This window comes from Tachypleus tridentatus, chromosome 12 (assembly GCF_004210375.1).
Source record: "Tachypleus tridentatus isolate NWPU-2018 chromosome 12, ASM421037v1, whole genome shotgun sequence".
Classification (NCBI taxonomy): Eukaryota; Metazoa; Arthropoda; class Merostomata; order Xiphosura; family Limulidae; genus Tachypleus; species Tachypleus tridentatus.
This window is the reverse complement of record NC_134836.1, coordinates 47,301,398-47,323,848: the sequence shown is the minus strand read 5'-3', so window position 1 is coordinate 47,323,848 and position 22,451 is coordinate 47,301,398. Positions and strand designations below refer to the sequence as shown.

Here is a 22,451-nt window from a genome sequence, read left to right as displayed (position 1 = left end):
TAATACCAACAAGCTTGGGGTGCACGTATATGTGAATCGATTTTACTACTTGTCAGGATCTCTACAAGCCTATCCTGAAATTCAATTTTTTTTTAAACAGGATTTAAATAAATAAATCTATAAGACCTTCTTCGTGTTTAAATATGTCAGTCAAAAGGGTATGTATGACATTCTGAGTCCAAAACTGTAACTAGATCTCAAATAGGTCAAGAGATAATAGAGCTCTTTATGTACTGAAAAAATAAAAATAAACGAAAACCCAACAAACCCAGAACCATTTTATTAGCCGCTATGCCGCAGCTAATAAAATAAATAATATCTCTGAAACTTCTCCGTCTGCGGTTCAGTATGGGTCAATACAATCCCGAAATCTCTGGAAATGTATTTTGTAAAACCAGGAAGTTGAGGAGCAATTTTCATTTGGAATCTCGGGATTGCAACCACTTCACGTGATTGTTAAGCAATATACACGTAAAGAACATGATTTTTAAAAACATTTTTAATGAGTCTTTACGGGAGCAAAATACTGAAAGAACCATAGTCTGAAATTCGTATATAAAGCCAATACGAACGAATAATGTGTTTACTGTGGGTATGAAAGAGAACCTGGAAATATAGAAACTCAAAATTCATTAAAATCAAACTAACATACTCAAATTATCATATATAATATTGTATACAAAGATTTAAAGATACAGATGATGAAGGCTTACAATCTTTATCAGGTGGTTAATGGACTTTCCACTCGTAATCTGAGGGTCGCTGGTTCGAATCTCCGTCGCACCAAACATGCTCACCCTTTCAGCCATGAGGGCGTTACAATGTGGCGGTCAATCCCACTATTCATTGGTAAAAGAGTAGCCATAGAGTTGACGGTGAGTGGTGATGACTAGCTGCCTTCCATGTAGTCTTACACTGTTTAATTAGAGACGGCTAGCGCAGATAGCTCTTGTGTAGCTATGCGAGAAATTCAAAAACAAACAAACAAAAAATATTCGGGACACATCACAAAAAACCAACAGCTGCTTTCGTACAAAAATGGCCAAAAATACATTAGTAGTACAGCAACCCCATTCAATCATATATCTTTCAAGCCCATCAATGCGGTTTTAAGTTATTTTTGTACTTGTGGCATGCTTGGAAATAGTGTTGTATGGAGATCTCTACTACAAATGGTAGGTCTTTAGAACTTTTATGAAGAAAGATGGACTAAGAATGGCTTTGCAATCTTTCGAAAGCTTGTAAACATCAGATTAAGCATGATATAAAATGGAAAGAATGGTATAAAAGGTAGCACTTGGCTCGGGATGTCATACTCAGATTGTAAAATTAACTACAATGTATTAACATCAAGTAAAAATATATCGTGATCTGATGTAAACATTATTATAATACAGTTATTATTAATATTTTTAACAAATTAATGCCTGTGGACTCACAAAGGTAAAATCTGGGGCTAGCTTCCATCTGAACTAAAGTGGATTTGCTATAAATGAAAAACAAATCATATCAACTCAATAAGTTAAACCGTTTATATGATATACTTGAACAGTTTAATGTCACGTTGTGTTGCTTAAAATCAGAGCTTTATAATAGGCTTTATTCAAAATAAATTAATGTATTTTGCTTAAAATTTACCAAAAGCATTCTAAGTTTCTGTTTTTTTTTGTCACTGAAAAAATGTTCAGGAGATGATTATTATAAACTGCGATTTTCTTGTTCTTTTTATTAATTTATCAAAAGCAAAAATCTTTTGGTGTTAAAAATATATATGACACAATGCGTTGAGAAAAGTTTTATGTAGAGGAGCAAACAACGTTTCGACCTTCTTCGGTCATCGTCAGGTTCACAAAGAAAAAAAGAGGTAACTGACCGATAGCTGACCACATGTTTGAGGGGGGTTGTGTAATTGAGAGTAGGAATGTAGAGGGCGTGCTTAGATGTTTAATTATATTCATTAATATAGGTATAAAGGTGTTCCTTCGTATTGGTTTATTTTGGGTTTAAGTTGTTGTATAAGTAAGGCTTCTTTAATTTTGCGTTTGTTTATGTTTGTTTCTTTATTTAGTATTTGAGTGTTTTCTATGGTTATGTTGTGTTTATTTGACTTGCAGTGTTCAAAAACGTGTGAAGATGACTTTTTGTGTTATTTAAATCTGGTTTCCATTTTTCTACTTGTTTCTGCAATATAGAAGTTGTGGCAGTTATCACATTGTATTTTATAAATAATGTTGGTTTGGTGTTTGTCAGTGTAGTTTTTACCCAGTATAGACCTTAGTTTTGTGCCTGGTTGTTGAATAAATTTGGTATCAACTGGAATGTGATATTTTATTACTAGTTTTTGCCAAATGTTGGTTATTTTTTTTGCTGATGTCGTGAACACATAATATGCAGCAGTATATGGTGTTAGTATGACAAATACCAACCAAAGTAAATAGAAAATGAAATCGCTGCCGCAACTTATAATTCGAAAGTAATATTTCAGTAATCAAAGCAAATAGCTTTGTGGTTTGGTTTGGTTTAAATTTTGCGCAAAGCTACAGGAGCGCTATATTGCATTAGCCATCTCTAATCTGGCATGTAAGACTAGAGGGTAGGTAGCTAGTCATCACCACCCACCGCCAACTCTTGTGCTACCCTTTTACCAACGAATAGTGGGAATTACCGTTACATTATAACGCCCCTATGGCTAAAATAGCAAGTATGTTTGGTGTGACCGGGATTCAAATCTGCCACCCTCAGATTACAAGTCGAGTGCCTTAACCACCTGGCCATGCCGGGCCAAAATAGTTTGGAAACTGATGTTACATTTGTATGTCATACACAATAAGTTTCTGATGTTACATTTTTATGTCATACAAAATAAGTTTTCAAGTTGTTGTAAGAACAAAAAAGATATTTCTATAAAGATTAAGGTTACGTTATGAAAGATATATCTTAAAGGAATAAATAATATATTGTACTTTTAAAAGTAATTTTATTTTCGTAAGATTATATTTGATAAATGAACAAACAAAAGCTACTGCTATTTACGTTCTCCACAGGAAATTCAATAATTGAGAGTATTAAAGCAAAATTCTAACACAATTGAGAAACACAACTATAATACACCCTATGCAACTTTTTTATGTATTTTGATCTATTTCTGGAACCTAAATAGAAAACAGTTAAGTCAATCCACTAATTAGCTTATATGTTAGAATATTATATTATTATGAATATATTTCTCTTTTAAAACTGTTGTATATCGAAGTTATTTGATATTCCTAATCCAAGGTTAAGTACGAAATCAACCTCAGTTTGGACATGTATGTGCAATAAGAGTGCTTCCAACGTACTATGAGGGTTAAATAACACTATTTAGTGAAATGTCCTTTTTTTGTGGAATTAATTAAAACTTTCGACATTTAAGAATATTTCTGTTTAGTGATTCAGATACATAATCCGAAATCTATGATAGCTATTAAAAATATTTGAGTAATACAATTTGAATTTGAAATATATTGTTCTGTCCTTGTTTTCAAAATATAAATTCATGATGAATAAAAGTTGATCGTGATTTTTCCTTACTTCAAGTTGTTGTTTGATAAACACCTTTATCACACGTTACATGGTCATTTATAAAATAAATAAAAATAGAAAACAGAATATGACACGAACTAAGAACTTGCTTTGTGTTTAAAATTTAAAATAAAATAAATACGACAAAGACATGATACTAATATTCCTTGATAAATGGTGATAAACAATAAATAAAATACCTAAATAAAAACTTTTTCTTGTTTATTTTGTGCGACATATCGAGCAGACGCCATACGTCAGACAGTACAGACTGCGTTCCGGCCTTTACTGTCTGACTAACGGCTCTGCACGAATCGCAGAAAATAAATTAGAAAACGTTTTCATATAAAAAGATTCAATTTATTTTTTATAATTTTTTGTCCAAGTTTTTATTCGCATGCTTTGCGAAAGAATATTCATTCAAGAACAAATATTCTTTGACAAGAACACAAAAAACAGTATAACTCATTATATATTGTACAAATATATTATATCATAAAGTAACCAACAAGAATAAACAAAATACTAAATAAAGGTTCAAAAATAATCATCAGAATCATTCATCTTCAAAACTATGAAATATTCGTTTAAATTCACAAATAATAAAATAATGTTTTGAAAAATCTGAAAACTTTCTGTAGTTTTTATATATTAATTTATCTTATTTAAGTTATCAGGCTTGTATCTTTCTTTTTATCAGTGTTAAACACATAGTACCATGCGGTCATAAGGAACGGTGCTTGCTTACTTTCCAGTAAAAGTGGCCTAAAAATAAAGTATTGATTTGTGATTTAAGCTTAGAAACTTTTAAGAATAATACGTTTATTCGTAAGTAAGGCATAATAAGTGAATAATAGATAAGTATTCCTTTAATACTGGAAACTATAAAGCAAACTTGCATCATATTCAATGCATTTTCACTCTATTGTAGGTGAAAGAAGCAGTAGTTTCATTTTATCAAAAGTGTTTGTTTGTTTACGAATTTCGCGCAAAGCTACACAAAGGCTATCTGCGCTAGCCATCCCTAATTTAGCAGTGTAAAGCTGGAAGAAAGACAGCTAGTCATCACCACCCACCGCCAACTCTTGGGCTACTATTTTACTAACGAATAGCGGAATTGACCGTCATAATAATGTCCCCACAGTTGAAAGGGCGAGCATGTTTGGTGTTACGTGGATACGAACCCGCAACCCTCAGGATACAAGTCGAGCGTCCTAACCACCTGGCCATGCCGGGCCCTATTATAAGTGAAAGAAACAGTACTTACAAATATTTTTAAAACACTTAATAAAAAAACAACATTTTTCAAATTATATATTTAAATATTCCTATGTTAATATACGTATGGATGAAAATTAACTGCATGATAAAGTGTCCATATGTGTATGTGTGTAAATTATTCAATAAATATTGAAAAGTTCCCGGTTTTGGCATTGTTTGTAATTTGATGTATACAAACCTACTATATCCGATAAGAGATATCGAGAAACACAAATCATGAATGATGATTAATATACCTATTTCTCATGTTTTTCACTCGTATCTACACACAGCGAAATTAGTTCCTTTCACTAAAACATTATATTACCTTCAATAGGTTTCAAACACAATTTTTTAGCCTTATTTCATGCCCTTTTATTTTCTTATATTTTAGGTTATTTTCTAGGTAGGATAAATATATTTGGGTTATAATTTAGTCTTCTAACGGCTAGAAAAAAAAAAACGAAAACTAACTTTTCGAAGCTATTGTGCAGATTTGTATATAAAAACAAACACATAGCATATCTGAGCGTGTTTGTTTGTTGTTTGTTTTTTTTGGAATTTCTTGCAAAGCTACTCGAGGGCTATCTGCGCTAACCGTCCCTGATTTAGCAGTGTAAGACTAAAGAGAATTTAGCTAGTCATCACCACCCACCGCCATCTCTTGGGCTACTCTTTTACATACGAATAGTGAGACCGATCGTCACATTATAACGCTCCCACGACTGAAAGGACGAGCATGTTTGGTGCGACGGGGATTCGAACCCGCGACCCTCAGATTACCAGTCGAACGCCTAAACTCACCTGGCCATGCCTAGCCTGAGCATGTTACCAAAACCCTCAGATATTTATATTTGTATACATATATTGTTCATGAATGAATTTACTTTTAAAGTAATTTATAAATTATATAAATGTGTATTTCCACACAAACATACATGCATGTATTTATCTGTACTTAAATGTATTTTCTTCAATCTGAGTGACCACATATAAGTTACTTTTTTCTTCTGTAAAATTAAGTATATTACTTTTGAGCAGAAAAAGAAATTCAGGTTTGCGCTTGCTGTTTGTGTAGTAGTTGACTGTTGAAGGCCTGTTAACTATTTGTTAAATGGTGTGACTTTAGTTTTTAATGTATTATTGTCTATCGTAATGTTAAAATAAAAATAAAAAAATAAAAAATGATTTTGAAAATGCCACGCTTAATATTTTAGGTTGTAATTCAATTCATGAAATATTGTAATTCACGTTCCTTCAGGTGCAGATGATCGTGATTTTTTGTTTTAATAATTTTCTAATGGGTTATCCATGTTTATTATATTCTTCCATGCTCGATCAAGTTAAGAGTATCCATATTTAATGTATCCTTCCATGCTAGATCAGGTTAAGAGTTATCTATGTTTAACGTATCTTTCCATGCTAGATCAAGTTAACTGCAAAATTTAAGATGGCAAAAGCACAGCTTCGTTTATTAAAAAAATATCATTAATTAGAACTGGATCTCGAATTCAGAAAAAAGCATGCCCTGAAACAAATCACATAGTAATTATACGATATAAAAATAATTGAGAATAGAAAGGTATTTTTGTCACTTTTTCAATCTATAAATGTTAGACATATAAACTATTATAAGACACAGGAAAAAACTATATTTAGACACCTCTACCAAGTGAAACGCTTTAAAGTTGAAACATCTCACCCCTAGCAAAGAGTTGACTCTTCCACTTTATCCGAGCCCACACACCGGTCATTTACTGAGAGACGCATCTCTCTCCTCTTGAAGATGTCATATTAGTCAAGATGCAGAACCATGTACTGAAGCACTCATTCATACAGAGTTTACAGTGCAATTCATTTCATTCAATACTAAGATTCTTTTCTGTCTATTTTTACCTATCGCTAATCTTTGATTTTTTTTTTTAACTAACAGAAGTCAACAGTTGCTAATTTTTGTCATCACTGGTTGAGCTGGTGATGAAATGGGGTTTGTGAAAGAAAGTATGAGGTGATTTCTCTGCTGGGAACCACATGTCGTCACCAGAAATCGTCAAGCTCACAAACACGTGGGGTGCCTGCAGCTCTCCAGCCTACAGCAGAACACATCTCGGAGTCTCCAGATGTTATTATAGGAGGTGTAGGAATGCGAGACGTCTACGTTAAGGATCTTTTATGTAAAGTGCCTAGAGATGGATTTTCGGTAATAGCAAAAGCTCTAGATTATAAGCTGTTAGCAGAAGTGAGAACAAGCAGAGACAGCAAGGGAAAAAATATATTTCCGCTGTTCGGAATTATTTCGATGAATTTTTATTAAGGTAACCATTTTTTTCCACTTTTTAGGTAGTGGTGTTTATAATTTTTATCTAACTAATTACAATATATATCTATATATGTACACGTTTTTCTCTTTTTCAACTATACGGTAAGATATAATTGTTCTCATATACTCTTTTGATATTTATCTATAACACATTTTAATGAAGTTATTGTGATCACACGGAGTATATATAACTCTTTATATATATGAAAGTACAAATAAATGAAAATATTATATTAAAACCAAAGTATTCAAAATAGATTTCTGATACAAACAATTCTATTTAGACTTTATATTGACTGTTTGATTCATGATTTACATATGTGTACAGCCAGGTGGATGTAACATAATATGCTTAAATATGTAGATAAATGTGCGTTTCTCTAAAATGTTTGTTCATGTGACGAACCACCTCTGCTCTACGTCTAGAAAACTATATGAACCATGGTAATATAATGTGATTAGACATGCTCTAATCATATCTAAGGCATTGAAGCTTACTTAGCTTACAAGCTTGAGAAGTTAGACAGGCCCGACCATCATCTTACCTCATATTCAACAGTCTACTGCATTACACTTTAATTAGCAACGAAAAAACACATTCGATTACCTAGTCTAATTTTTAACTAAAATCAGAGGGAATGTAAATACATATGTTAATATTTATTAATAATATTGGCTGAAAGAAAATTATAAATAGTACATAATAACATGTTAACTACACTGCCAATGCCAAAGAGATATTTCGCCAAATACCAGGAACATTCAATCTGGCTGGGATACGACATAGACAGTGGTGGAGACATTAGTTTCATTATTATCAAATGACGTGATAACAGCTGTTACAGTGAAAACTGTATTACATTCATTTAGTTTGTTTTTCAATATTATTTTTATGTCTCAAAACATCAGAATTAAGTTAGAGATTTTCTGACACTATATTGTTTGGCTGAATATGAATTAATTATATTCAACGACTGAAACGAGTAAAGAATATAAGCCTGGATACTTTTAAAAGTATTGCCACTGATTGCTTAAAGGAAAGTCTGAGGAGTCATTACGCTAAAAATCTGGATTTCATATTCACGATGGGCACAATAGAGATAGTTCCATGTGTAGTTGTGGGCTTAATAATAAACATTGTACAGACGTCAGTATGTGTAAAATAGCACGATAGTTGAACTTATTTTTTATGTTTGTGATATATATATGTGTAAAATAGCACGACGGTTAATTTTGTTCTTTTATGTTTGTGATATATATATGTGTGTGTAATATAGCACAATAGTTCAACTTGTTTTTTGTTTGTGATACATATATATATGTGTAAAATAGCACGATAGTTGAACTTGTTATTTATGTTTGTGCTATATATATGTGTAAAATAGCACAACATTTAATTTTGTTTTTTATGTCTGTGATATATATATGTGTGTGTGTAATATAGCACGATAGTTCAACTTGTTTTTTGTTTGTGATATATATATATATATACGTGTATGTAAAATAACACGATAGTTAAACCTGTTTTTTATGTTTGTGATATATACATATGTGTGTAAAATAGCACAATAGTTAAACCTGTTTTTTATGTTTGTGATATATACATATGTGTGTAAAATAGCACGATAGTTAAACCTGTTTTTCATGTTTGTGATATATACATATGTATATAAAATAGCACGATAGTTAAACCTGTTTTTTATGTTTGTGATATATACATATGTATGTAAAATAGCACAATAGTAAAACCTGTTTTTTATGTTTGTGATATATACATATGTATGTAAAATAGCACAATAGTTAAACCTGTTTTTTTATGTTTGTGATATATATATATATATTTCCGTGTTTTACAAAATACTTTGTTACTTCTTCAAAGTACAGTTGTGTAACACAACACCACGTTTGCAAAAGCATTTAGTCATATTCAACCATATAATATGTTCTATGTTCACAGCTACCCTTACTTTTCTATACTTTTTTTTTCAATTATCTATCTTTTCTTTTTTCGGATATAGTCGGAAAGTAAATTCGTTAAAATTTGTATGTCAGATAAGAAAAACTATATTTAGTTTTCGTAAGAAGGTCAAAGTGGATTTGTAGTGCTGATACGTTCGATATCGAAAGTTATTACTACAAGTATGTTCAGTTAAATTAGCTTGTTGCTAATTCAGTTATTAATGTGCTTAACAAATAATATGTTATAATTTAATTGAGATATAAAATGGAAGATTTATTTTACCTGCTACAAATAGACAGTTAGTAAAAATAAATAACCTGATTAAAAAAGATAAGAAATAAGTCTCAGTTTTTCGTCTGGTTTTTATGAATTTTGTGTAAAGTTACTTGAGTTTGATACTTTTATGAACAAATATAATACTTAGTACCAAACGAAACCTGGATATCACTTCTCTTGGAAACTTTCGCCCTCTTTATCACGTTCTATCACAAGGTTAAAATCTGAACATAGCTCTTGAATATTCTAAAGAAATGAAGTTTACCTCACCAATTGGTTCACTCAGAAATGTTGGAAACCTTCCACTTTGTACTGTTAGTAGGTTTGAATATTTAATTGATTTTAATATTCATTGCGTAGAAAAAATAATTAAAGAGAACAAACAACGAGGAAACTCGAAGAAAACGGTATTTTGCGGTAATGTTGCCATATATTAACAAACTATTAAGAATTGGTAATAAAATTAAACTAACTACGTTGATGAGGCCTCAAATAATTGAGATTTAAGACGTACATGAATGAAGACAACATGGTATCGTAAATAAACACACCAGAAGTACTTAAAGTTACAAATTAATACATCAGAAGAGTAAAACAGTGTTATTAATTACCACAAACTGTATCATAAGTAGCATACTTAATATGCAACCTTTAGGCTGTGTCAATAACAGTCTGATACAATTTAAAGAAAGGTTTCATGTGTCAGAATACTTGGTTTGGTTTGTTTTGAACTTCGCGCAAAGCTATCTGCGCTAGCCGTCCCTACTTCAGTAGTATTAGACTAGAAGAATTGGTTGGTTGGTTGATTTAGTGTTTTATGGCACAAAGCAGCTAGGCTATCTGCGCCATACATCCGGTAAAAAGGTAAAATTAAAGTAAATTTAGTAAAATTCATAAAAGAAAATTAAGGTAAAACAAAACAAAGTTAATAAAAAGCATTAAAACCAATGTTTACATTCAGTTTACAACGGTAAGAGAGAAACTACAGTAATACAAGTTGTAAAGGACTTTCTGTAGCATAACTGTAATTATCATAACTCACCAGGAAGACTAACAGGTAAGTTCAAAAACCACCGTCAGTCACCTGGAGTTGGTCTTTCTAGTCCTGGCTCTGCGTTATTTGACGTTATGGCCATTTTCAAAAAGTAAAGTAATAAAAGTTTTAAAAGACTTGTAGCAAAATTTTAATAATAACTCACCAGGATGACTAACGGGTAGTTCAAGCGGATAGTTCACACATTGAAATACTTATCTGTCCGACAGTTTAGTATTGAGTTTATTTATCAATTTATTTGAGAATGGTCGTATCAGTGATTTGAACATCTTATCTGTTCTGAAAACTAATCTTACCTGCTGTAAAAGCTGTAAATTATAATAAAATATACTTTATTGATAAGTAAAATCTAGAGCATTATGAAACTGTTAGAGTGTTGGTCTTTCTTCTTCAGGCATTCTTATATTTTATTGTGAAATAGTTTATAATTTACTTCGTTGTTATTGTTACGATCGCCTAATCATTTATTTCTAATTAAGTTTTCATTACTACATCATAATTACTAACTTGTTTATAATTTACGTTTAACTTGGATTTATAATTGTAGCGATCCACATTAAAGCCAGGTTGTACCCGAAGAAAAGATTGGTGTGCTACCAACGTAGGCCCTGCACAGCCAGGTGGTTAAGGCGTTCGACTCGTAATCCATGGGTCGCTGGTTCGAATCCCCGTCGCACCAAACATGATCGCCCGTTCAGCTGTAGGGGCGTTATAAGTGACGGTCATTCCCACTATTTGTTAGTAAAAGAGTAGCCCAAGAGTCGGCTGTGGGTGGTGATGACCAGTTGTCTTCCCTTTAGTCTTACACTGCTAAATTAAAAATGGCTAGCGCAGAAAGCCCTCGAGTAGCTTTGCGCGACATTCAAAACAAACAAGCTACCAACGTACCTGGAGTTGGCTCATAGAATTGTGTCTTTCTCTAAGTTCGTAAGGGTGTTAACTAATTAGAAATTCGACTTTGGTTATCGTGTAGTTAATAACCAAGACAATGATGGATATGAGCTCTCAACAGCCTCTATCCTATATTTGTTGGTTGAATTTAGCGCATAGCTGTACAAGTGTTATCTCTACTATTAGTCTCTTATTTTGAAATGATGAAATAAAGGAGAATCAGCCACTCAATACCTTCCAGCGCCATATCTTGGACTACTCTTTTCCAACAAATATAGTGTGATCGATTGTAACATTGTAACACCACACGACTGAAAGTGCAGGCATGTTCGTTTACGGGATGGATTAGAAACTGTAAACCACAGATTGGGAGTTGCGTACCTTAACCACCAGCCAATGCCAGGTAGTTTTTACCATAAGTATGTAATTTGAATATAAGACATTGGTTAGTGAAAAGGAAGGATTATAAAAAAATTGTTTATATTTTTGTCATGTACATGATATAGAAAAAAAAACCCCACGATAACTGTACTTGTTAGAGTTTAAGTATCAGTGATATCTAAGCACTATAACTCCTGTAATTATAACAAATCATCTAATTTATTCCTCTGGTAATATGACGTCAACTGTTAAAATATTCATGACGTGTAAATTCTTGCTAAACGTAGACCCAATGGTATTCACATTATCGTTTTATCAGTTTGGTTTACGGAAGTAACTGATGTAATCGTCAGGTTTGTTTTCCTGAAAAACAATGAATATAGTTACGAAAACTAATAACTATTACACTAGAATGTATATTATACTTTGAGTAAGAACGATAATGTACAATAATGCCAGTCATCGCCTACATATGTGTAGGTAGATGAAGTATTAATGTGTATTTTAAGCTGCATTGCTATAATTATTTGTAGATTATATGATTTTCCTAAACTAATTATCATCTTACACTTGATTTAATGTAATCACGATCACTGAGAAAAATGGTTATTTTATTAATATTGTTCATTTTAACTAATTCTGAATATATTTTAACACGCAAAACAATTTTATCTATTCTAACATAAATTAACATAAAGTCAAAAGCAACACAGAAACTTATAATTTAGTTATTTAATATAACAACCAATCAAACATTTTACTATCTTTCATCATGATAAACGAACTATAACTCACAAGTGGCTATAATGTTAAATTTTCTTAAAGACATTTCTGGTAATGAAAAACTGGTATTTTCATTAATATTCAGTGATCACGCATAATGATTCAATCGTTGTTTTCCATATTTATATGTAGATATATATCTTTAGGATTTTCGCATAAGCTATATAAAAGGCTAACCGAGTGTATCAGAATAATTGAAGCTCTTACCGTCAGTTCTTCGGAAACTCTTATCTAATCAGATGGTAAAATCTGAGCGAGAAAATAATTGTTGAATATCTAATGGTCAATGAACCCTGAATAATAATTTAAAAACAAGGGGATGATGAACTTTTTTTTGGCCGTTGTATTTCAAGTTTACTAGATACCTCTTTTATAAACTACTAATAATTTGACCACATGGAAAGTTTTGGTTTTCTTAAAATAATACAATTTGTTGGCTTTCCAGCTCATCATCAGATGGCCTCATGTAATTGATTTAAAACACACTGATAAATATCACTGAAAAAAAAATTTTCGTAATATTTAATTTTTGTATTATGTTATCTATTCATGTATGACTCGCTCCTAACTGCTCGAATTTACTGTTTCTTCCATGTCTTTTGTCATTTTTATGAGTGGCCCCCCGCTAGTACAGCGGTATGTCTTCGGATTTACAACGCTAAAATCAGGGGTCGATTCCTCTCGGTGGGCTCAGCAGATAGCCTGATGTGGCTTTGCTATAAGAAAAAAACACAAAAACACAAAAATTTATGAGTAAGCGGAAAGTTTGAGAACTTTATAACGATATAGTTCAAAGTTCCATGGTGTAGTATGGGTGCTGTACAATTTGTTCTTCGGGTAACTTTATACATAACAGTAAGCAGTTCATTTCTTTTACGTTCATCCTTTGGTAGTTTCGTTAAATGATCAATAAAATTATATTCTCTCCTTTGTGACAAACGTGCAACTTGTTTGCTTCGCTCGTTCACCGAATCATAACTTTCCCCCTTTCGTAGGAGATTACCTAGTCATTTGTTGATGGTTGTAAAGGTTCTAGGATACCTATATGACTGTAATTTTTGTTTATTTTTTAGCTGCGGAATAGTGGCTGATAGGATGGTTCTAAGTTTTTTCTTAAGTGCTAACGTTTAGCTCATAGCTCCATCTCTTAAATGATTGGAGATATATTTACAGCCACTGCTACTGAAGATTCCCTCTTGTCTGTTTCTTCACTCAAACGGCAAACCTATTCATTATTATTAGTAACCATTATTTGTTTCATGAATTTAATAGCTATGTTTAGTTAAATGCTCATTTCATCTACTGCAAATTGACGTTTATTTGAAAACTGCAAATATTCTAACATAATTAAGCTTGGAATGTATCGAAATCCAAACTTTGCATTAAAATATCCATTTCTAATATTTTGTTTCTCACTTTTCCTGTACAGAAAATACGTATGATTAGTATTAACAAGAACAAGTTAAACTAAAAATCCTTCAGGATTTGCAGAATATTTATATTTATTCTTACAGCGTGAATATGTTTTACGTGTTCCCCTGGATTTCTAAGTCATCCATAAATGCATTTGTCTTTTACCTCCTACAAGTACTCCCCATAACATATATCAGCAGTTAGGGTGGATAATTAGACTTTTTCCCATATTTCTATTAACAAAAAAAACAAAACAAAAAACGTAACCTGTTTTTATAAGATTTTTCAGGCAAATTAGGTTTCTGATATTTGGCTAGCTTTCGGTTTTTCACTATTCATACAATACTAAGTCTGTCTCGTATCTAAGTATTCGGTGGAATCGGCAGATAGCCTGATGTGGCTTTGGTATAAGAAAACATAACACAGTATCTAAATAAAAAATAACAATGGTGGATATTTCAATAAATTCCTTTAAATCTCGTTTTCAGCTTTACTGTTAAGTAGCTACACAGCACAGCTTCAATTTCGTAAAGTATCTTACTTACTAAGAAACGTTTAAACTAAAATAATTAAAGTAAATGTCCCAGGAATACATTTCTCTTCAGATTATTCTTCAACATCGACAAACGTATTATATCGTGATTAATGAGGTACATTGTCCTAGTTTCACAAATTAGTTCGAAAAACACACTAATGTCTTTCAGTTTGACGTTACAAAAATTAATAAAATTTTATGACTATAAATAACTAGTTCAATTCCTGTTTGCTTGTTTTTAATATTTTTACTTTGTAGGTAGGCATATATAGTGTATATTGTTTACGTGTAATACGAAGTTGGTTTTCTGAGCATTTATCTTTATAATCGTTATAGGCTTAGTTTTACCGTCCACACCACTCTCTGTATAAGACTCGACTAATCGTTTTTACACTCATAATAAATTACAGTTTTTTTTTGTTTGTTTGTTTGGGTATTTCGCATAAAGCTACTCGAGGGCTATCTGTGCTAGCCGTCCCTAATTTAGCAGTGTAAGACTAGAGGGAAGGCAGCTAGTCATCACCACCCACCGCCAACTCTTGGGCTACTCTTTTACCAACGAATAATGGGATTGACCGTCACATTATACACCCCCACGGCTAGGAGGGCGAGCATGTTTAGCGCGACGCGGGCGCGAACCCGCGACCCTCGGATTACGAGTCACACGCCTTACGCGCTAGGCCATGCCGGACCACATTGGTATTGGAACGACACATCTGTGCTATTATCATGGAGAACAGTTGTCAGATAGAGCATGATCAAATATGACGACATGTTCTGTAACGACGACGTGGTTTTAACAAGTACGATTCATATATTCTTTGTTTCAGATATTTTCAAAAGGTACACTGGAGATAATCTACTCAGAACCGTTCTAAATGTGAATTGACAAACAAAAGTGAAGTCAGGTAGCTAACAGCACTCGTTACCAATTCTCAGTTTGATTAAATAATCAGATTTTGCCGTGAAACGTGTTTTTTGCAACAACTAGTATTGAATCCTACACCATTAGATTCACAGTCCATGAGCACTAACAGTTAGGTCATAATAAATCGAAATAATGTACATTTTTGTTGTTTTTTTGTAATATTGAAACTGTCTAAACTAACTTAGCCTTACTGATCATACTCCATCCTTTTTCATAAAACAGTTGTTGCAACACGTGTTACATGTCACACTATGTTACTTCGAAATTTCTTTACTAACACACATGTAAACGAAAATAAAAAAAATTATTCCTGCGAATTTATATGAATACTAAAATTTCTGTTCATTCTTTTTCTTTAGGTTTGATATTCACTTTTCAACTGAAACTTTAATCGAGGAGAGAACCATTAAAATGACTTTCTCCATGGGCATTCCAGTCAATATCTTCATTTTTCTGATTTCTAATCTTGTTGAACGAAGCGAAGGTAAAGAAACTTGTCTGAGTTTTGAAAAAAAAAAGTGTTTTACATTAGTTTAGCTTAGAATTAGCCAATTTAAATAGACATGTAGATATGTAATAATTTATTAGTATGTCTGGCAAACATAATTCATGTTATGTATCTCAGAACGGCTGGTATGGGTATTCTTAGGTCATCTTTAGGTTAACAAAGATGACCTGTGAAGGTAGAAACGTTGTTTTCTGCTTTATTAGTAAAACTTTTATACCCGTTCTGAGATACATTATGTTTCAAAGGAGTTTCTCGTCATCAAGAATAATTCATAATAGAAATGTCTTGTTGTTTTTTGTTTTCTATAATCGTATAAAATAAATGGGTAGATTCATAAGCCCAGATGTTTATAAGTAGTATGTAATCATACACAATGTCTGCTAGTGTATAATGCAAACCTACAAAACAGATTATCTGTGCCCTTTTTCACACGTTTGTTTTCTTGTACCCAAGACACAGCTGTTTCTACGGAGGTAAATCGAACCCCTGATTGTAGCATTGTAAATCTGAAAACTTACTACATTCCTATCGGGTGAGTGATCGCAGGAATTGGGTGACGAATTACATAGTAATAAGTCCGTAGTCTTACCGATCACCCACTTAAGGGGCTATCTATGCTCTGTCCACTGCTGGGAATTGAATCCCGGATTGTAGCGTTGTAACTTCATATTCTCATCGCTCATCCACCTGTGGACGTTTCAGAGATGTTTTACTATATTAATTATTGACGAATTAAGTATATTCATTTGTTTTTTTCTTTGCTATCTTGCTATTTGTAACTTAAATATTCTAACCTTGTAGATTTCTTTTAGACCAACAATTCACGTATCTTATTCAGTTTACACCTTGTACCGAAATGAATTTGTTTGAACAAATTATTTTATATCGGTAGATTTTGTTATTAACCATAATGTAAGATAATGTGTTCATTTCTGTAGAATACATTCCAGTTAAATGCTCTATACGATATTGGTAACTTAAATAGACAACTGGCAAAGTAAGAGGTAGGTTCTTGGTTAGTAAAAGTTTTTGCCATCTTAAATGATACGGTCGATTTCATACTTTTCAACTACTATTAGTTACTTATGTAAGCGTGTTAAAACAGGTAAATTTTAGAGCTATTAAAAGTAAGATTACAGACACGTGGTTTTAAATGTTTGTTTTTTTTAATTTTGCACGAAGCTACACGAGGGCTATCTGCACTAGCCGTTCTTAATTTAGCAGTGTGAGAGGGAATGCAGCTAGTCATCACCACCCACCGCCAACTCTTGAGCTACTCTTTTACCAACAAGTAGTGAGATTGACCGTCACATTAATGCCCTTAGCGCCAAAAGGACGAACATGTTTCATGTGACGGCAAATCGAACCAATGACCCTGAGATTACGAGTCGAGTGTCTTAACTGCGTGGTCATGCTGGGCATGGTTGTAAATGAAGACAATTATATTTTGGTTGTGTATTTTGCCCATAGTTTTCTCTTTTCTTTATAGACAAAATACATTAATTTTTTGATCAGAACTTATAGTTTACATTAACATTATAAATTAAAATCCAATAATATCTCTGAATATGAACTTTTATCAACATAAGCACTTATGAAGCACGAAAATCACTGATACCACTAAGTGTCATAATGAAATGATAAAATAAGGTTGATCTTAAACGTTGATTTATTGAGATTAATCAGAAGGAACCATTTCTCACTGTATATTCAACGTTAAAATCGCCATTAGTGAATCTACTGAATCAGTTTTAAGTCTTAAATACGTATGAAAATAACAATAAAGAACCAATAAAACTTGTTACTATTTCCATGGAAAGAAAAACCAGTCAGAGATGTCTTTGTGTAACCCTGCTTTTAGGTTGAATCCTGTAAACATTCATGATGAATAGAACTTTCACCTTGCAATTTTAGGACAAAATTACGCTGTAAACAGTTTGATCAATTGTACCTGTTTTCAATATTTAAATAATGATATATAAAAATATATTATCATATTTGATAAACATGAACAATTTATTAAGATATCCATAATGTTTAACAACCAAAAGTTGATCTAGATCATTTTGTTTGTTTACTTTTAACTCCAAAGTATTGTATATCTGAAAGCAAAACAGTCTAAAACTTTTTCTAATTTCTTATTATTTTATATACAACTTTTGGACATCTAAGCAACCTTGATGAATGGAGTAGGCTTAAGAGTTGACAGACAAAAAGCAAACAGACAACGTACATTACAACACATGGCCATTGAATCTTATTAAACTACCACCCCGAGCTCAACTTTTCAACTTCAGTACTGCGAGCTGTAAACCGTAAGCGGTTGAATCATATTGAATGAAAGCAGTGATGCGAACAGATGGATGATTGATGAGTTGTTAAACTATGAAAGGCACTATGTTGACAGTAGCAGGACTGTAGCAAATAAGATATATATATATATATATATATATATATATATCATTAACAGCGCTGTAACATGTTGCTCGACAGCACTTATGATTCCATTTTGCTACTAACAGTTGTCTCAAGGGAAAATAAAGGACCATTTTGTGTGATGGCTAAGTGCTTGCCTTATTCACGCCTTTAATGTATAAGCAAGTATCATATATAAGTAACATACATCATTCTATGGTATTAAAATATTCATATCCTGTTTCAACTATCAGGCTTGAGAGATATTATAAGCTTTTCTATTTTCGCTTGAAGTTAAGAAATATCTTAGATAACTTAAAATATGAAAATGACTCTCACAGTTTATTATGTAAATTAAATTTTCAGAAACTTTCAGTAATAAAAACGATTCAATGTAAAGCACAATAAAGTAGTTTAGGCTATGCTTTAATTCTTACCTATAACTGAAACTTTAAAACAATTTAGTTTTAAAACATTTTACTACATACAACTGCACACGTACGTATTTCCTTCTCAAAGTTTACCGTGACGCTGTTTTCCAAAAATCTTCTAAAAGAATAAACTTACTAATTATATAAATATTACACTCTCTTACGTTAGCACTTATGGCATGTAATGAAGTATATTGATACACAATAAGTTAGAGCTTTATAATAGAGAATGATGCAAAATTTCCAAAATACCATTATTTATGTAACTAATGTCATCCAAGATCTACAGAGTTGGTATCAAGATACCCTTTTTGTCTGGTTTGGGCTCATATTTCGTAATATTCGTCGTGTCACGGATATTTGAACAAACCCCAAAAACCAAATGTTTGTTGCATCCTGAAAGTAAGTAGTGTGGGTAAAAATCGATGCACAATAGAAATCTCCACACAACAGGGTAATTAATATAAGTACTCAAAAATACTAATAATAGCCTAATAAAATGCTGTCACAAAATAAAAGGCGAACGAAATAAAAATGTAACTAATTAAAGCACAGTAAGGACTGGAATCAAAATTTGATGGCGGCAAACGACTTTGGTACCAGTATACGCCTTATATTACGTTCTTATGAACAGAAGGTTCTGATTTAATGATGTATTCAGTAAAAATATTGCTTTTTTTACCCCAGATTGGTAATCATTCTTCTTTATAACATGAATAACAGAACCCATACTACAAATTTGAGAATAACCAACAGGTTTGTCTCTTCTAATCTCAGATTATTTTGTTTTTATGCTCATGTAAGTTGCCCCCCGCTACTACAGTGGTAAGTCTCCGGATTTATAATGCTAGAATTAGAGATTCGATTCCCTTCGGTGGGCTCAGTAGATAGCTCGATGTGGCTTTGCTATAAGAAAAACATTCACTCACTCATGTAAGTTAAATTTAATCTGATATATAACATTTTTTTCTCAGAACAGTAAAACACCTATAGGTAATGTAAATTGTTATACGTGTAGCCCTAATATGCTCTTAATATGTTATATATTTGTTTGTTCGTTTTCTGAATTTCTCTGAAAGCTCTCGAAGGACAAACTGCGCTTCTCATCCATAATTTTGAAGCGATAGTTTACAGGGAAAACACACAGTCAGAATTACCCACCACCAACTGTTGCGGTACTCTTTGATAATGAATAGTGTGATTGACAGGGAACATTGTAGCGCTCTCACAGCTAAAAGGGCGAGCACATTCGACCTCACGATTAACAATTTGCGAGTTGAGTGTTCTAACTATGTCTAACCTTGGAGGTTTTATAAAAAAAAAACGCTACCTTTCAAATTTAAAGAACATAATTTTGGGTATTGATTTGAAGAAATAAGTTCACATTTTTCTGCGATTAGTACCTTATGAGTGAACCTAAAGATGTGTATAAGACCATTAATTTTACTAATCCTAACTCTACTAATTAATGTTCTACACACACATTAAATATGTGTATGATATACATTGGACAAATAAATTACGTAAGTAAACTCAGAGAATATATATATACTTACACTTTGTTTACTATATTTTTTAATTTTTTGTTCATGTTTTGCAATAGTTGTCTTCCGTATATTATATATACACAACACTTTGCAAAAGTGTTAAGACAATAGCATATTTTGTCATTTTTTTTCATTCCATGGGCTAATTCTTCCACGCCTTTAGATAATGTAAATTTTAACATTATGGTAATGCTTCACCGGTCCCTGTTGACAACTGAATGAGTCAGAATGAGAATACTTATCATTCTTTAGAATTCCCATATACTTGTACAAAGGGTACGTCATAAGGGTTCTGCTTGAATGAATATACTGATCAAATTTATGGTATAAAATAACTGTCACGATACCGCATGTAATTTCTTAACTATATAGAAAGAAGCTAGCATAGGGTTCCAGAGTATTCTAGAATCAATGTGAGAGAACTTCACAAATAACTCTAAATAAAACAGTGTTTAATACTATATATTAAGTTTTATTATCAAGGCACGAGCCAGAAAAACGTAGAGAATTGTTAGTAGAACAGAACGTTCGCATAAGAGCTTTATGTCATGTTGGTTGGACTTTCCGACAAATTGCTGCAAACTTGAAATTTTTCCTAAACACTGCCAAGTACATTCTAGATCGTGAGACTGAGACAGGTAAGTTTGAAGATAGAAAACGGAGAGTCAGAACACCTAAACTTAGTGATACTGATGTTAAGTATTTTAGCCTTCATGACAAAAGGAACACTTCCACTGATCTCAAGCATAAGATGAACAGCCACGTATCAAATGATAGAAAAGTGTCCAGATCCACAGTATTAAGAAGACTTAATGAGAATAGAATAGTTGGTCGTGTAGCTGTTAGAAAAATAAAAAAACAACTTTTACTTCGATCTCCAAATATTGTCAAGAGATAAAACTTACTAAAATATATAAATAATGGACTGTTGATGATTGTAAAAGGATGTCATGGATGAGTTTGAAATATTTAGTTCAACATTTAAGTTGTACAAAGGGTGGAAGATATTTATCTCATTGCTTACCTTGAAGCATAAGGTAGGCAGTGTGATGGTTTTGGGGGGTATTGCTGAGTCGGAAAAAGATATTTGTAAAATAGTTGATTTGTTTGTTTGTTTTGAATTTCGCGCAAAGCCACATGACGTTATCTGCGATAGCCGGCCCTAATTTAGCAGTGAAGGTAGCAAGTCATTACCACCCATCGTCAGCTTTTTTAACAATGAATAACGGGAATGATCGTCACATTTATAATGTGAAACGACGATAGTGTTTAGTGGAACGGGAATTCGAATCTGCGACCCTCACATTACGTGCAGAGCACCTTAACCACCTGACTATGCCGGGCCTTCTTTATTAAGTATAATTTAAATATGAAAGTTTATAAAATATAAATGTTTCACCCGTTATTTATCTGCCATTGTTTTTTTGAAAGTAGTCTGAAAATTGATTATTTACTGTCGTGACACTTTTGCACAATACTACATTTAGATAATTACATATATATATAGTACAACGTTGATGAGTAAAACGGTACATTTTATATGAACATGAATATAAGGAAAACAAGCCTTGATCTAAATAATTCAATAAAACAATGAACAAATAGCAACAGTTAAGATGTGAATCATAACGTGGAACCGAACTACATTATACTTTAAATGTGCTACTAATTTGAAATATTTAAATATAAAGTGACATAGAATTCTTCAGTTATCTAAAAACTCTGATATATATATGCAAAAACGGCTCGCTTGGGTTGAGAAAATATTTTACATAGAAGAGCGAACAACGTTTCGACCTTCTTCGGTCATCGTCAGGTCGAAACGTTGTTTGCTCTTCTATGTAAAATATTTTCTCAACCCAAACGAGCCGTTTTTGCATATATATTTCTCTTCAAGTGGGTTTTCTCGACATCACTGAAAACTCTGATATAATTAAAATGTTTTTCATTTTTTATGATAGCTTGTCAACTTATTACGTCTTGAGTCTGGATGGTTTACACAAACCAATAAATGTTAGTATTTTTAAATGTTCATAACAGTATGTTTAGAAATCACACACTGTACATTTAGTTTATCTTAATTCATGTTTTCTTTAACACTTTCACCCTTTTAGTTTTAGTTCAAGTTACTGGCTTTCAAAGTTTAATCTAATAACCACAGGTGTTGCTAAGAAACTTAAGAATTAAT

At 32.2% G+C, this 22,451-nt stretch overlaps 1 protein-coding gene across 2 annotated transcripts in view; it reads left to right on the top strand.

Annotated features, from left to right (window-relative positions):
- The first annotated feature begins 6,560 nt into the window (after nucleotides 1-6,560).
- The window catches only part of LOC143233213 (irregular chiasm C-roughest protein-like), a 45,204-nt gene continuing 29,313 nt past the window's right edge, over nucleotides 6,561-22,451 (top strand). The window contains exons 1-2 of one of the 2 annotated variants that reach the window (XM_076469183.1): nucleotides 6,561-7,136; nucleotides 15,722-15,846. In XM_076469183.1, coding sequence (XP_076325298.1) covers nucleotides 15,774-15,846 — 73 coding nt within the window. In that variant the 5' untranslated portion in view covers nucleotides 6,561-7,136; nucleotides 15,722-15,773. The remainder of the gene's footprint in view (nucleotides 7,137-15,721; nucleotides 15,847-22,451) is intronic. The other variant, XR_013018039.1, reaches the window with a different exon arrangement.